At 38.3% G+C, this 18,321-nt stretch overlaps 1 protein-coding gene across 1 annotated transcript in view; it reads right to left on the bottom strand.

Annotated features, from left to right (window-relative positions):
* PDGFC (platelet derived growth factor C) overlaps positions 1–18,321 on the bottom strand; it is a 139,685-nt gene that overhangs the window by 51,701 nt on the left and 69,663 nt on the right. The window contains exon 2 of the mRNA XM_049833980.1: positions 4,306–4,501. Coding sequence (XP_049689937.1) covers positions 4,306–4,501 — 196 coding nt within the window. The remainder of the gene's footprint in view (positions 1–4,305; positions 4,502–18,321) is intronic.

Below are 18,321 nucleotides of genomic sequence, written 5' to 3'. Positions count from 1 at the left end.
TTCAACTATCAGTTGATTCCACATTCTTTTACTCATGTATTTTATCCTTATCATCTTATCTACAGTAATTGCACTTTGGATTTGTGACACATTTCTGTGTTTTATTATATATAATAAAAGTCAAACAGACTGTAATCATCTGATGATTAGAAAGAACAGCTGCAACCACCTCTAAGATGAACAACTAGAGCCATTCTGTGCACAGGGAGAAAGCTACTTTGACACATGCTACTAACCTAAGAAAGATTTTTTTTTTTTCTTTTCCTATTGCAGCCTTGCGTTGTAATGCTCCAATGTACAACCTACTCACAACATCAGACTGCCTTTTAAAGGCAACTACAGCATCCATGTTCTTCCTGGAAGAAAGGTAAATCTGTGTCTTCCTGTCACAGAGGAGATTATCACAAAGCTGTTATCACTGCATGTTCTCAGAGACAGAAAAACAATAAATTTGGACAACAAGAAACAATTGAGCAAAAATCAGTCCCTGCTAGTCAAGAAGAGTTACGGCACCTCCCTGATGATATGAGCTGTAAGGCACAGAAGTCTAATGGCCTCATAATTAAAACAGCATTGAGGGGCTAGCATCATGAAAATAATTCCCTGTCATATCAGCTATCATATGAGCAGAAGAAAGGCTGCTTCTTTTTTTCACCAGACAGGGTGGGCACACAGAATGTAAATCCACTATGCCTCTGTTAGCTACAAATTCCCTTATGTAAGGAAAATTCAGTGCCAGTTCTATCATCTGAACAGTACTGCACAAAACAGCCAGGAGATTGCATCCTTCTCCTTTTTTGTTTGCTTGGTTTACTGGGAGATTGTTTTGCTTGTAAACCTTTTCTTTCACAAGTCACAACTGAAATCAAACAAAGTGTACAAGACTGAAATTACTGCAATATTGCAGAGATTTACATATCCTTATTATCAACCAAATAACGTAAATCTCTTCCGAGATACATGCATGGAAATTGGAGGGTTTTTTCACTTTGCAAAGGACACAGTGTGATTCTTAACATTTTGCCCATAGAAAGGGTGCAGTGCAGATGAAGTAGAACTGTTGTTTAAAAAAACATTAGCTGTATTTTAAGCAATGCAGAGATGAACTGCGTAAATTTCAAGCACATCACAATTGTAAAACCAGGACAAAAGTCACCTGGAGAAATACAGGCAAAAAATGAGAAGTTTATTCTAAAAAACCTATAATTTAAACTTTGTTTCCAAAACATACAGAACACAGCGATCATGCTTAAGACTGGTGAGAATTAGCACAACAATTACGGCTATGCATGCTAATGCTGTTCCAGGTGAGGCTGGGTCAGGATGGCTGGTCATAAACATAGAATTTGCTGTAATGCAAATGCTCTACCTTAGTAAATACTGCAAGTTGAATTGCAAGTGAAAACAGAGTGGGGAAAAAAAAGCCATGCAGGATCACGCTGATTCAGATTCAGGAAATTATTTAAAGTGGAGACTAGACTGGTACCTTTAATGTATCTGTAAAATGTGGTACTTGTTCTAGATTAAAAGACCTCATAGAATAGCTTGAAATGTCAGAACTGTCTTCGGAGAAATCCAGCTGTGGAAGTCAGGTCAGCCAGATACAGGCAAAAACTTGCCATAGCTTCAGGATAGATATAGGACATATCTTATTCACCACTACTATTGTTTTCCTGTTATAGAACTACATTAAGCAAAAAAGTCTTACATAGCTGGATATGTTTTTGTTTTATTTTCTCCCACTAAGTAATATTTGAATTACTATGAGATTTAAAAGCTGCTTATTATCTTAAACTAATATACTGTAGTGTATTCTCTCATAGGCCCAGTGAACTGATGCTACAGGGCGTTACAGCGTACAGCGATGAGGGAGCAAGCTCTGGCATTGCACAGAACATGCAGCTTAAGAAACGAGTAGATGAACTGAAAAGTGTGACGATGACCACTGCAGGTAACTCTTGAGGTTCTCTCATACACTATAGAAGGGAGAGAAAGATATCCTGGTACAAACTGTACACTTCTGCATAGAAAGTCTAACGTTACTGGGCTGGTTTTTACCTAGTTTCAGTCATAGGTCAGAACTAAAGGATCAGGTCACTGTAAGGTATAGAGTTATAATACATTAAATTTCATGTCATATTTTATGCTGTCTTTTGTCATAGCAACCTGCCCTTGGAGAAACTGTCGAGTACTCTACAGCAACAAATCAGTATTGTGTTTCAAGATGACAGAAACACAGTGGAGTAATAAATAGTATGGGATGCAGTCAATAAAAACCCTTAGCTTTTCTACAGAAAGTACTGGAAAAAGATTAAATAATTTTATTAGGAACTACAAGAGATAAGAAACACAAGACATTACATATAAAGAGATATTACTCAGATAACTGGTAACTTACTTGGCCTGTGTAGAATTATTTTACATAGTTAAACTCACTGTGTTTTAGTTATTTCCTCAACTTGTCAATTATTTATACTCCCTTCACATCAAACAAGGTACACATTCTCTTCCTTTACTGAGTTTGTTACTGAATTTAAATTTCATAGGAACCCTAGCTATGTTTTTTCTTTTGGTTAAAGACAACACTATAACTCTCTTTTTCAGAGGGTCGTATCTTCCAAGCCAAAAAGCCCAATGTGCCCTCAAAAGTGCACATATCAGGAATTGCATTCATACAGCTTCCTGGTGTCCCTGCACAAATATGAGCATGATAAGATTATGACCGAGTGAAGATTATGAGTGACTTATTACTGTTTCTTAATTTGACCAGTACTTTTGTATTCAGCACATTGTTTACTTAAAATAAATGTACTCCCATTAAAATAATATTCTAGTTATATTAAAAATATTTTAACTTATCTTACTTTTTTCTTTGCAAGTGGACGAATGAGTCACCCTACCTGGATTTTCTTTCACTTGCCACTTCACTCTGGCATATGCAAAGAAAAGAAAAAGCAAGCTAAGTTTTCATTTAAAGAAGAGAATTACTGTGCAAAGGGAGTGCATTCATCTGAGCAAACATATGTTTATAACACTTAGTATTTTAATTATATTTGACATGGCCTTGACAATTGCTCCCTTCAGAATTATGAAAGACAGATATCTGCCCATCTGTTATGAACCTCAGCTCCTAAATTAAGGATAAGTGAAAAAGTAACCTCTAAGAAATTCAAATTTGTTATCAAAAGTTGATACAAGATATAAAACCAACTCACTAGGAGTTAATTAGAAAAACTGAAAGCAAGAATCAAATCAAATGTGTATACAAGGTATTCAAAAATAAAAACCCAAACAGAAAAACAAACCAAACAAAAAACTACTTTGAAAGAAAAATCTTGTGTGAAGTACCTCTCCAGGAACACATCAAAGGAGGATATGCCATTCAAATGACATGTTTTATCTGTTACTGAATTTACTGAAAAGAGTTCAGACAATGCAGCACTATTCATACGCTGGGGTTTTTTTACAATGTGTTGCTGTGATGTCAGACAGATACAGGATACAAGAGTTTAGGATCTCTCCCCTTTCACACAGCCACAGGAAGCATATATAATGTCAGACCCTACTGCCTCACAAAATATCCAGAACACGATCAATTGGATGGCTTGTTTAAGAACTACATCCATCCTGATGCCTGTTATATCACGGTTATTTCTCTCTCAAGCTACAGAGCCTTTAGCTGCAAATCATAGGAAGGAAATATAGGTTCCACAGATACCTGTGCCAGTGATTGAGCAGGCAGAATAGTTATTGAAGTTGGGAAAAATGCAATACCATTAAAGAATGTCAATTAATGCAATGCTGTAAGGGCTGTTTTTCATAGAAAACTGAGTACTTGACCATTAAAGGCAATTAAAATATTGAGCAGTAGGGTGTCGGAGGGTTTTGTGCAGGGATGTTGTAATTGGTGTCATTACCTGAATTCCACTTCAGGTAACTTGCTTACCCAAATTTTCTCTGTAAAACTTAGACATTCATTGCTCTAACATTCTGTCAAGAATATTTTCCCAGATGTCAACACTTTTATTTGAGAGAGAGATTAAATATTTCACATTTTTCTACCATAATATATCTGTGGCCCAGATACTAAGTGCAGAAGGAAAAATGGGGAGAACCCAAAGCTTTCAAGCATGAAATCCTTCTCTAGCACTGCAAAAGAAAATCATGGACTAATACTTTAAAAGATGCATTTTATAAATATATTGACATGCAGGTATCATATTTTTGCAAAACTTGAGCAACACTTCTGTTTCATCCCCCACACCTCCCTTCCAATTTTTCTAAGTTAAAGGAAAAGTAACTTACTTGCAAATGTCATCTTCTGGGTCTTCAAGCCCAAATCTTTCATCAAAAGTAAGCTGTATCCATACATTTTCGTCTACTGCTACTAATCTCCACACTAGCACAGTATTGCGTGGGTATGTGTGTGGAAACTTGGGGCTGTGAATACTTCCATTAGTAGTCACAGTAACTATCTTCTCATGCTGAGGATCCTGCACGCCTATAGTAAAGACAGAAAACAGATGCATGAATACTCATTTCTTCTCCTTTTCCTAAAGTGTTTGTATAGTATGCACAGGTTTTGTTTTGTTTGCTTTTCTTCATCTTGCAAGGAATTTCTGCTTGGAAAATCTGTATAGTAACAACAACCCAAAAGTGGTAAGTATTACTTTGCTAGCAAAAAGTTACTCAAACCCAAGCCTCAACTGCTGTTCAGAAAGCAGAACAGATGTTCAAGTGGAGCTAAGAGAAATGTGACTGCAAACACCTAAATGCAAGACTGGACTACTCACAGAAACCCAGCAGCCCAAGGGACTACATCATGCACCCTGCTGCTGGTTTCAGTTCTCTATTACTGGAGATTGCACAGAGATCACATGAAGGTACAGGGACAGGTCTGCTCACACCTAGCACAAAAGGGATGGTTTAAATTTGTCTCTTGTTAATGGAGACTGTGTTACATTTATTGAGTTCAGTGATAAGGATTTTGATGGCTGCCTCCTTCCTGAAGGCTGTATCAGAACAAAGTTATCCCAGTACAAGAATGAAACTGGGACATGCTTAGGAAACTTGGGAAAGTCACCAAGTGTAAGAAATTAGGCACTTACTGATAAGCCTCAATCAAGGGCATTCCTCAAAATTCTTCACAGCACTTTTAGACTAAACACATGTAAAATTAAATGAATGTTTTACAGTGCAGCAGGAAATTAATTCAAAAGAAATAAGCCAACTACATTTGATTTTTAAAGCACACAGTAACAGTGAAACTACTGAAAAAGACCTCTTCAGGTCTTCATAACTGCAAGGAGTTACCAAAAGGAAACGACTCCTTCGGTGAGCAGCAGCCGTGCCCAACAATTCTCTTCACAGTCTCACAGAGACCTCATTCTTAAGTGCCCAACATTCACAGCAATTCACATTCAGCAGCTAGAATCAGCTCATATTGAGTATTTAGCTGCAAAAAACAGGCACTGACCTGACCTGAATACATTTTAACGTTGTACATAGGGTGATGAGATCTCTAAACCACAAAATTTAATTCCATAAGCGCATCAAATGAAAAAACCCTCCTTACGCTATAGCACATGACTTTTACTAACTTTGGCTTTTTCTAAAAACCTGTATACAGTCAGGTTTGACATTTCAGTCAGTAAATCATAGGAATTCTCAGAGTTACTTATTAATAACTTTAGTAACAAAATCAGCTTGTAGTTTTGTACTGGAGAGTTATTAATATTATTTTGTTTTCAGCTATTCATTGTCTCTTTCAGTTAGATACTGTATCTTGTTTTTCTGATTGTTTCATAACCAGCATTGAGGAACATTCATTTGAAGCTATGTAAGACATATATGCTTCAGTCTACAAAGAAAAATACACTGCAATTGTACCTTGTTACAGCTACATGTAAAGGCTGGCAGCTAAATGAATGCAGTGCAGGAAAAGGCAGCCACAGAAACAGCACTGCTATTTTAAAAGGCTTAATCTATACTTAAATATAATTTAAAGTCTGATGGACTTTTCCTTTCTATTCTTTTGGACTTCTGCCTTCTACTTGTGATATGAAAATGGTAAATTTTCTTTTAAGTGGAATATAACACTGATGGATTGTGGTCTTGCCAGTATCCATGCACAGTTGCAGAGGACTGACTGTCTTGTGTACAAATAAGAGAGGACAGCATGCAGTAATAAGAAAAAAACACAGAAAAAGGGCACATAAAGCAGATTCCTAATTTAGACACTTCATTGGGTTTTTGTTAGCTGAGTCACAAGCATTTTTCTGTAATGTATAGTATGTCAGCTGAGAGCTGCACGCTAAACACAGGAGCCAACAATAATAAAAATTACTTTCCCAGAGATTAGTACACCAGAGTGGTATTTCCAAAGTATGCAAAGGACCACCATTTCAGACAAACATGTCAAAGTGTGGTGTCTGACGACACTATATTCAGTGGTTTATTTTGTCTTTAAAAGCACACACAGGATTACAAACCATGTTATATTTCACAACATATTAAGAAAGTGTTTTCTTCTGTGTCATCAGGACAATGATAACAACAGCACTGCAAGTAAGGACTGTGAAAAGTCCAGGCATATAAAATGAGAAGTCAATAAAAAGGGGCAAAGGAAACAAAAGGCATGTGGCAATTTAGTGAACAGAAGTTGCAGCATCTCCAGTACCTTCAGCTCCTCCATTTGTAAAGGAAAAATATCTATTTACTTTAGCACACAACAGTGTTCCATGAACATATCAAATTCCCACACACACCACTTGCTCCATTTCAAATATTTGCTCTCACACAGTGGAATTTCTTCTCTTACAAAATAATTATTTTGTATGACTACAAAGGCAAGTAATTGCTGTCACTGGAGAATGAAGTTTGTTATTTGTCTTCAGATAAGCTGCAATATTCCTTTTTATCTATTCTACATAAATTGTACCATTGTACCTCAAAAAGCTAGCCTTTTCCTACTGAGTTCATGCATGTTCTGAAAATTTGAGTAAACTATGTGAAGAGCACACCTACCTGAATGTGGCTAAGATGAGACTACACTCTCTATTCTTTGTGGAATGACTTCCTGGCTTTATTTTAGGGATAAATCAGTCCAAGTTACACTTAAAAGGGAGTAACAAATTCAGTCAGATTTACAGCGGTCAGCTATATACATAAGCTATATACATTCCTAAGCTATATACATTGCTGCCGTGATTAACAACCATCCTCCCCACACTCCCCTCCCCCCAAAAAAAAGAAGAAAAAAGATTATTACTGTACAGATAGCATTGAACAACCCTGAAGAATCAGTTTAGGCAAGGACTGAGGTAGGCAAGGCACTATCTCGGCCAAGGGGTAACAATACCACGCAAGGGAAATTCAGACAGACAAGGACCAAAACAACGTATTTGCATCTTCAGTAACAAGCTTCATCAGAAGATGGGCAACTGAGATCACCTGCAAGAGAAAGTCCTGAAAATAGGGTACACTAGATGGGAAAAATCCCTAAGCTGACCCAGGGATATGACATGGTTATGCTTATTAGGAAAGGACAGCACACACTTAACAGAACGTGAAGTTGAAGAACGAGTCGCCGCAGTCGTCTTTGATGTGGTACAAGATGCTATCACCAGATTTATATATCTATCAATGTAGAAAGTCTGCCCCTGAAAATTACAAGATTCCAGGCATTCTGAAAGCACGGCAATGCCTAACCCTTCCACAGACGTGCTAACGCAGATGAAAAACCACGGTATCACCAAACAGATCAGCAGATGCCACTGTAAACTGAAATTAAACCCACCGACTAGACAAGCTCATTCCTGCCTACTTCAAAGTAGGTCTCTTCCCCCATGGGCACAACACATTTCACAAAGATCAGCGATGACACTTTTTAAATATAGCAAATACCTCTTTCTGACTACATCGTAACCACTACATTTTAGCGAGGGTCATGAGTAAAAGACAAATCACATACAGTTCAGGAGACTGACGAGGAGCTGCAGAAGAGAGGAGCACCATGGTTAGAGTAACGGCCTTGGCACTGATTCACTTAAAAGGCTGATTCACTTAACAGGTCACACAGTACTGGTGAAATTGATTTTTAAAACTTTTTGCTAAACCTACATTCATTTCATAACAGGACAAGATGAGAGTACTGCTGATCACACACTGTTAATATATTATTTGGTTAATTTCATTCAGTAGCCCTTAATTATGAAAACCAACTTTTAGGCCTTCAGAAACAGCATTAGCTCATGTGTGGCTATCACTGCTTTAAAACAAAACGACAAAAAAGAGCCAAATTCAAACATATGAGAAGTTTCAACTCTAAATATTTACCAGTTAATATCAGAGCTATTTCACATATAGTTTATGTTGCAGTATGTGTGAGTCCTCTGCTTTAAAACTCAGAAACAAAAGATGACAGTAACTAGTTGTTCATTACCACAGAACTTCAGAAGGAAGTGGGTTTTTTTAATTAATCGAAAGGATTTCCTGATAACATTCCCATATAATTTTTACAGCACTCCACATATGCACAGAAACCGAGACTTCATAGAAGAAATTCTTTGAAATGTAACTTAACATGCCATTTCTTCCTCTTTCACCAGACTTTCAAAAAGTGGTAAGGCTACTTTCAAAAGTAGTAAATCCAGGCATACAGGGGTACCTTCTTCTGCCCTCGATCTCTGGTTCAGTTGCCTCCAGGCACTTCTAAGCTATTATCTGAATGTAACAGTCAAAGTGAAATTCAACTCATTTGCTGGGTACAAAGGAAAAGCCCAAAAATCATCTGTTATTGGCAGAAAACTGAAGATAAATAACTCTGATATTGTTCATATATAAAATGGATAGCAGGGCAAAGCCACTCAAAATCGTACAAATGCTGCTTTGAAGGGACCTCTGGAGACCTGGAGTCCCAGCTCCTGCTTGGGTTGGAATTCCTGCTCACACCACAGCAGGTCACCCCTTTGAGGGTTGGCATTTTCTAGCCAATACTCAAACCCCCTCACAGATGGAAACTCCACAGTGCCTTGGGATAACCTGTTCCAGTGCTGTACTATCTCTCTAGCTAAGATGTTTTTCCTAATGTTCAATCTGAACCTCGGCAAGCTGCAACTTCTAGCCATGGGTATTTTCAGGGTTTGTTGTGTTTTTACACTCTGCGCCCCCACCAGGAAGAGTTTAACTTGGTCACCCTTGCAACTGCTCTTCAGGCAATTGGGAGCCTGCTATTAGACTGCCCCATAGCCTTCTCTTCCCCAGACTAAATGAGGCCAGCCCCCGCACACTCCAGTCACTGCCTGCCACCAACTAGATGCTGAGCCTTCAAGCCTGGCTATCCAGCCAATTTTCAACGTACCTAATAAGCAGTCTGTTCTTCCCACCCATTGTGCCTCAAGTACCACAAGAAATGCTTTTGAAGTGTGCAGGGTTTGTTTTCATCACCAACTTTTCAAGTAGTGAGAAAAGAAAATTTCTTACAGGCTTGCTGTATCTCCTAAGACAGCTTTCCTAAGTGGTATGGTTTGTGGCTTTTCTGGGTTACGTCTCTGAGACACATCTAGCTTTCTGTGGATTTTCCATTTTGAGTTGCTTCTATGCTTGATATAGCTCTTTGAAATCTTGACATGATTCTTCAGGTATTACTAAGAAATAAGAGAGAAGTGCACACACACATGCACAATATACACGTATGACCTGTCAACTATCGCAGCATGATAAATTCAACTTCTAACTAGAAATCTGCTCATTTACACAGGTACTTGTTACCTAAATTAGCAAATGTAATAAATACAACAAATAAAGTATTATACAGATGTAAAGTAGCAAAGTAGAAATATGTAGGAGAAATATTACATGTTGTTTAGATTACTCCTCCCTCTGACACTTACTTACCTCACACACTTGAAAAGACACATAAAAATATTCCAGTTCACACAACTCAAGATGAATACATAGAGGGTTGTATTTGTTTTTTTAAATCCTACAATTTAACATACTCCTTTTTTCTTCAGTTACTATTTTGAGTTCAAACTTGTACTGTTACCTTAGGCACTGAATATCATACACTAGTTGACTGCTGGCTAAAGGTCTTTCTGCTGAAGCTATGTAAAGAAAATTATGTGAAGGACTGCACACAGATGAAGTGATTAGGGAAGCAAAAGCTTTCTAATCGATCTTCAGGAACCCTCGAGTTTTGGCAGTTTGCCCAAGAGGGAAGGCAAAAGGAAGAAAAAGAAAGGAGGAAAAAAAAAAAGAAAAAAAAGACATTATTGGAGAACAGAGCATGGAACTGTAGTAACAGATTTAATAAAGTTTCCAAACAGCTGCATGACTTAACGTCTTGCAGAAGATAATCATGACTAATCATATGCTAACAAACCTTCTTTGATTCCAAACTGCATCAAGAAACAAAAATGAGTTTATACTTTTACTTTACAAGTTTATACTTTATAACCTTCAAGTATTCTGCCAGTACTTTGCCTAGTACTCTGGCTTCTGCTCAAAGAAGAGGATGGCAATTAAACAGGGGTTTTTGTGCACGGTAAATCTTCCTGCAATAAAAGTAACCTCAATTGAGATCTGTTTTCAGACCAAACTCTTTTGGAAAGCAGTCTTGGTCCTGAACTTCTCAATATCTTTTAAAACTAGATAAATACTACATTGTAGCCAAGATAAAGAATTCATTTTGCTAAATTTTAGATGAGGTAACTTTTTGGTGTTATCACATACTCTAAGATCTAATTATTCTAGAGTGTTTCAATAAGCATTTATTCCAACGTCCACAGGTAAAGTCTTGGCTGCACTGGAATCAATATTAAAGCTCCTGCTAACTTGAATATGAAAGGAATTCTATCTATAGTAAATACATAAAGCTGTTGGAATAATTATTTTATAATGGACTGATAATAATATCATCTGCTTTTTTCAGCCATGGGCCAATAATTATCCTGAAATAAATATGATTATTAGTATGTTGCATATCCATAAAATAAATATACATTCCAGTCATTCAAAAATTAACAAAGAGCCCTGCAATATGACAATTAGCAGTTAAACTTGTTATAGCAATATCCTTTTTTTCTCTTATGGATAAAACAAATATCAAGCTGGTTCTTTTGATAATATTTTTTCCACATTTGTTCTTGCCTCAGTTTTTTTCCTAATAACTATATTATACAGTAAGTAACCTTCACAGAACATACAGACTCTAGTCAAGGACTGCTCCCTGTCTCCATCCTCTTCCATTAAACTGCCAGCTTAAGTGACCTGAGTTATCTCAGACAGAAAAGGCATCACTTAAGGAAAGAAAATTATGGCCTCTTCCCCCAACCAAAACTATTTGGATATTTAATGAATTAATCCAGAATCATGAGTTGTTCCGGAGGTGCAAATGAAGAGGCAAGGACATAACATTTCCTGCAGAGAGTGCTGTGAAGTTTTATAGGCACTATATTATAGTTAATTCCAGTAAGAACAGAACTATGTGTAGGTGCACTGCTATACAGAAATGCAAAAGTATTGATAACTGTAAGAGCATACATATTTAAAAGATTACAGACTGGATATAAAAAAGTCTTCTTGCCAAATACAGAAAAAAACACTGAGAAGCTAATCTGATTCCATATCTGTACTTTGTACGCAAGAAGAAAAACACATGAGGCTATCACCAATGCACAAATTTTTATTTTTTAATGCTATTGTCTGAAGAAATATTCTTCAAGAGAAGAATAATTCTTATCGTCCATTTTTCATTAGTCATATATGGTTTCGATAACAGCTGGGTATTTGACTCTCATCTATATGCCATTACTGTGTTACATGCAGTAGACGAATCATTCGAAGTTCACTAGCAAGGATGAATGAGATAGAATTAAAAATACCTGTTGTATGCATGCAAAAGAACAGCTGTTTATACCCCCATTTTTCTTCACTTTAAATAATTTACAATTCACTGACATATACATTATGGCCTCTAAATGCCTAAGGAGTTACCTGGAACTGCGATGACAAAAAAAAAACCCATAACAAAATGTGTAACCACTCGAACTATTTTTTTTAGTTCCTAAATGGGGAGGGATGGAGTGAGAAAGAGTGGAAAGGAGAGGAGAGAGAGAGAGAGGAGAGGAAAAGGAAAAAACCACCGTTCTGAATGAATCACTCCCCCTGCCTTTTCAAGGCTTGGCAGATAGTAAACAGCTCCATGATCAATAGTAGCAAGGGCAGACAACAGATATAATCAGTCTAAATATCTGACCTTCACCCATCAACAGCGTGAGGTCATCACAACTTCCTCATTTCCTACAAGACCTCTCTTAACATTTTTCTTTTCTGCTATATTCCAGAGCATCAATCTGCTACATAGTATTTTTGATGTTTTCTGTGTCCTATTTTCTCCTCCCCTGCAGAAGACTGAAGTGTTTTACATATTCTGCACTCACAAGTCCTCCTATACAAAATTATGTGAATAGATACTGAAAACTGTCAAAGTTGAAACAAATCCGAACAGTATACAGCAATGAATCCATTTTTCAGGTGTATCTTGTGGAAGACCGTAACAGCAGGAGGTTCAGTCTTATTTAATAATGAACAGGTAAAATGTGTAGTCCTCGATGATACTGAAGCTCAGAAAGGGTCAGGCTTTTGAAAGCTACTTACTCAGGTTTTAACACATGATTAAAACAGTCTGGGATAGGAGGAATTGCAAGTCTCCTTGGAAAAGTACAACTTACTTTACATGAAAAATGTTGTCAATAGAAAAGACATGCTGTTAGATTTAATGCTGAGAGAGACCAGGAAACAAGAAGAAACAGTAAACCAGGAAAACTGTTGCCCAGCTGGAGTTATTTATATCTACTAAGAGATAATAAAGTTATTTGTTTACTTTTTTAAGAAAAAAAATGTATTTTTAAAAGCTTATGTGTTTGGGAGGTTTGGGTGGAAAAAAGTTAGTGAGTATTTTCAAATATGTAACCTTTCCAATTCTTTTGCTACTCAAAATAGTTTGGTTTTTTTTTTTTCCTACAGGAAACTGATTTAGCAAAGCTTTGGAAAAACATAACTAAATTCTTAAATGTAAATAAACATCAACAGAATTTATAACTAAAAATAGTATCTATGGCAACAACAGAAACTCAAGTGAATGTGAAAAACATCATATATAAATGTCCAAACCCAGAAATATCAATTTGTTTTCAATTTTATTATGACAGCACTTACAAGCTACATCCAAAATTAGCTTTGGTAGTACTAGAGACCACACACATGCGGTACGAAGGGACAGGGAAACAGACCAGTATTACCCCGTTTTTCCAGACTGTGCATGGCACAGAGTGGTTACAAGTGCAAGAAGATAACTTCAACAAAACCATGAAATGAACCTGGATCTCCTTTCATCTCAGTTAAAAGCATTAGTTTCATTGCCATCTCTTAAAACTTACTTGTATCTCATTTTCTAACACTAGCTATGGCTCCCTGTATGCTTTTAAATGCACATGATTCATGTCCTTTACAGAAAAATTCTTTAAAATCTGACCCATTTGAAAATTTTACTTCTTGATCTTAAGTCAGACTTTGTTGAAAAGCAAGGCTTAATTTTATTATGCCCCTTTTCTTTATAGTTCTTTCAGTTTATATTGTGCAGCACTTGTTAAGAGCAGATACTAGTAAACATTTGGGAAAAAGATTATCCATGGGCCATGTGGAATTCAGTCTGAATAAATAGACTCTATGGATACGGTATGTGTTAAACAGATACATCTCATTTTGGGTATTCAGAATGAAAAATATAATCCTGTCCTGATCATGTTTCAAGAGAAAAAAAAAAAAAAAAAAAAAAAGATAAAACCACTACCCTAATCTTTGCAAATACCAGTCTTGAAATGCTTTGTTTTGCTTTTTCCATTGTTTGCTATTTGCATAGATTTTATTTTTTTAATTCTTCATACAGTAGAGAGCTAAAATGATAGCAATTCAAACATCTATGAAGATCATCAGTCATATTTCAAGTTCTGAAAAGAAAGTGTTGTTCAAGTAAATTTTGAAAAGCGTTACTGGTTAGCTGTATGAAAATATAACTCTAATATTTTTAGTCAGAAAATTACAGTGATGAAGTTGTTTAAGAGGAGACATAAAAGAAAACCAAAGATTTAAGGGTTTTGTACACTACAGTTGAAGGTGTGAATGCAGCACGTCAGGCTAGTTTTACCTATAGAGCAAGAGTAACTATAACAATGAACTCAATGTGGCATTCAGTTCACTGTCAAAAAATGCAGAGGGTCCTAAGCAAACTAGAAAGTTTGTGCCACACTCTTGGTACAGAAGTAACATTGCCACTTGAAACTTCAAAGCCAGCTTAAAGCTGCCTTAGGCTTGCCTTATGTATAAAGAAAATGAACCTCCAGCATATCCTTATGTTAAAAAGACAAGAGAAACAAAGAAAGTACTATAAAGAAATTATCTGGCATCTGTTTATGTATTTTCTGAACTGGACTATGCTATACTTCCAAATTTAGAGATGAAAAAACATTACAACTTTAATATCCATTAAAGCAAAAAAAGTTTTAGTTGGTGTTAGCCTGCTAAAACAAAGCTTTTGGAAAAATATAATGCCTTCATTTCATTAAAATTTGATTCCTAGAAGATGATTTGGCAGAAAGTGGTCATGCAATATCAATACTGATCTGCAGAGATGAATGCAATGCAATTGTTATTGAACTGGAAGAACTTCAACACAACAGAACTCAGCACAAACCCAAACTTTAAACACTCATTTCTAGTATCTGCATGGAAGATTAAATCATGAGACACTCTAGAAAAGTACTCTTCCAGAAGAGGATTTGCATGTCTAGAAGCAAGCCAGAAAGGAAGCACAAGTCCAGCTACAAAAGACAGTCTGTCTTTCTTCAAGGAGAAAATGAAAAGGTTTTGTATAGCATAAAATTGCCATATGGATGAATAATACCTTTTACAACTCCTTCTGTTAACATGCATCTCTGATCTTGCTGGTTATTGAACTCGTGTACCTGAACATCAAGGAAATCTTTTATAAACAGACCACAATGACAAACAATCAATATTTAGAATAACTGATGAGAATTTTCTTAGGATAGGATAAAATTTCTAGCTTCAGTGAGAGAACTCTTGCCATTCTCTCAACTTTAGATAAGTAAAACATATGTAATTTTCAGTTCATTGCAAGTGGTATGAGCCTACCTGCTCTTTCAGCCTTTATTCACACCAGAGACTTCATCTTTTCACATTTGAACACAATTTATCCTTACTTTACTCTGACCTTTCTATTTTTCCACAGACAGACGGTAAAGGCATACTAGAGCAACTATAAGAGACGTATGTCCCATGGCATGTGCAATACAGTAGCCTATTTTAAGTAAAACTGCTTCCAAAAGACCCTTTTGCTAATACAGTATAGCAGATGTCCCTAAGAAGGGCTAACAGCAGGGCCCTGAGGACCATCACAGTGTCACAACCCAGACTGGACAGACCAGGGAGTCGTGTTTAATTCGAAATTCCCTCGGGCTAAATTAAGGTGAAATGACACCAAACGATCAGTTGAAGATTTTATTCATGACAGAAGCAAATTGAACTGGGGAGGTGTGGTAGTAGGTGTGGTAGTAGGTGGCAGGGTTTCTCACAACAGGAATTGGCATAAGACTACTTCTGTAAACTGTGTAACCATATACATCAATTCAGGGAATAAGGAGATCCCTCCTGCTGAGTCACGAGGTTCAGAGCAGACCCCCTAGCTTTCTAGACTCCTCCTCAGAGAAGGGCCCAGGGGTGGTTGGATCCACTCTTAGTCTCAGACTTGGTCAACGGTTTATATCTTGAAACGGATGAGGTGTAGGGATTGTGGAAGAGGAAAAGGAAAGAGAGAAGAAGACAGAGAGAGAGAGAAAGGAAGAGAGAAAGATTTCACCGGTCCTGGGTCCAGCATTGGTTCAGTCAGCAGAGGGGTCCAGTCAGCTGAGGGGTCCAGTCCCAGCTGGCTTGCATGCCCGGGGCTTCAGTTTGTGTCCTTTTATCATCCTTGCCCTTCCTTCAGACGGGCATCCAAACTCATCAGGTTAATGAGCAGTTTGTGAGCCTTTGGGCTTGAGGGTCCTTTGTGGAGTAACTTCTCCTTCCCTGCAGATGTGGCCATTGTTTGATCTTTGTATCAGAACAGCTTATCAGAACAGGGAGCTGCTGCACCCTCCAGCACGCCCTCCCCCTCCTGTTACTGATGTCTGAGCTGATGGGCTTTTCACCTTGGTTCCTTGCTGTGCAGGGTTTGTCTTCAAGCAGAACTTGCCCCACCACAATGTTTGAGACATTAACTCTTTCAGTCTCTCACACACAGTCACAACTTATGCCACTGAAAAGGCTGTATGCAGTGTTGTAGTCTCCCGAAATCTTTTGGTATACTGACTTACGCTTCATTCCCCCGTGCTGCCATTGTTCACCTTATTTCACATGTTAATTTATTATTTTATTTATTTACATATAATTTGTTACTTATTTCACACATGAAGCTCAAGCTTTTATTACTAGATCTTCTGACTTTTCTTTTTCTGCCTACCTTTAATATCAAAATCTTCTAGAGTTATGTTTAACCCAAGATAAAGAAGCCTTACATGGGATCATCTGAAAAAGCTCTACAGTTGTAAAATGAAAAGTGAGATTTTAAAGTCTTAAGTCACTCCAATAGCCCTAGTTTCAGATATGTTTCCCATTTGTCAACCTTTTTAAAACTACCCAAGGGAACTGTCTGTGGTGTTCCCAAGGGTCTTGACAATCCTGTAGAGATCATAGAATCATTTAGGTTGGAAAAGACCTTTAAGATCATCGAGTTCAACCGTCAACCCAACACCACCATGCCCACTAAACCATGTCCTGAAGTGCCATGTCTACGTGTTTTTTGAACATCTCCAGGGTTGGTGACTCAACCACTTCCCTGGGCAGCCTGTTCCAAGGCCTGACAACCCTTTCAGTAATGAAATTTTTTTCTAATATCCAATCTAAAGCTCCCCGGCCCAACTTGAGGCCATCTCCTCTCATCCTATCACTAGTTACTTGATAGACGAGACCAGCACCCACCTCACTACAACCTCCTTTCAGGTAGTTGTAGAGAGCGATAAGGTCTCCTCTCAGCCTCCTTTTCTCCAGGCTAAACAACCCCAGGTCCTTCAGCCACTCCTCATAAGACTTGTGCTTCAGGCCCCTCACCAACTTGGTTGCCCTTCTCTGGACATGCTCCAGCACCTCAATGACTTTCCTGTAGTGAGGGGCCCAAACCTGAACACAGGACTCGAGGTGCGGCCTCACCAGTGCTGAGTACAGGGGAACAATCACCTCCCTGGTCCTGCTGGCCACACTATTTCTGATACAGGCCAGGATGCCATTGGCCTTCTTGGCCACCTGGGCACACTACTGGCTCATTGAATTCAGCCGGCTGTCGACCAGCACCCCCAGGTCTTTCTCTGCCAGGCAGCTTTCCAGCCACTTTTCCCCAAGCCCGTAGCGCTGCACCAAAGTGCAGGACCTGGCACTTGGCCTTGTTGAACTTCATACAGTTGGCCTCGGCCCATCGATCCAGCCTGTCCAGATCCCTCTGTAGAGCCTTCCTACCCTCAAGCAGATCAACCCTGCCTCCCAACTTGGTGTCATCTGCAAACTTGCTGAGGGTGCACTCGATCCCCTCATCCAAATCATTGATGAAGATATTAAACAGAACTGGCCCCAATACTGAGCTCTGGGGAACACCACTTGGGACCCGCTGCCAACTGGATTTCACCCCATTCACCACAACCATCTGGCCTTGTCCATCCAGCCACTTTTTTACCCAGCAAAGAGTACACTTGCATAAGCCATGAGATGCCAGCTTCTCAAGGAGTATGCCATGAGAGACAGTGTCAAAGGCCTTGCTGAAGTCCAGGCAGACAACACCCACAGCCTTTCCCTCATCCAGTAGGTAGGTCACCTGGTCATAGAAGGCATTCAGGTAGGTCAAGCAGGACCTGCCTTTCATGATACCCATGCTGGCTGGACCTGATCTCCTGGTTGTCCTGAACATGCCATGTGAGAGCAGTCAAGGTGAACCGCTCCATAATCTTCCCTGGTACCGAGGTCAGGCTGACAGGCCCGTAGTTCCCAGGATCCTCCTTCCGACCCTTCTTGTAAATGGGCATCATACCAGCAAGCCTCCAGTCATCTGGGTACCTCCCCTGTTGACCAGGATTGCTGATAAATGATGGAGAGTGGCTTGGCAAGCTCCTCTGCCAGCTCCCTCAGTACTCTCAGGTGGATCCCATCTGGTCC

This window comes from Accipiter gentilis, chromosome 3, assembly GCF_929443795.1.
Source record: "Accipiter gentilis chromosome 3, bAccGen1.1, whole genome shotgun sequence".
Lineage (NCBI taxonomy): Eukaryota > Metazoa > Chordata > Aves > Accipitriformes > Accipitridae > Astur > Astur gentilis.
This window is presented reverse-complemented; position numbering and strand designations above follow the sequence as displayed.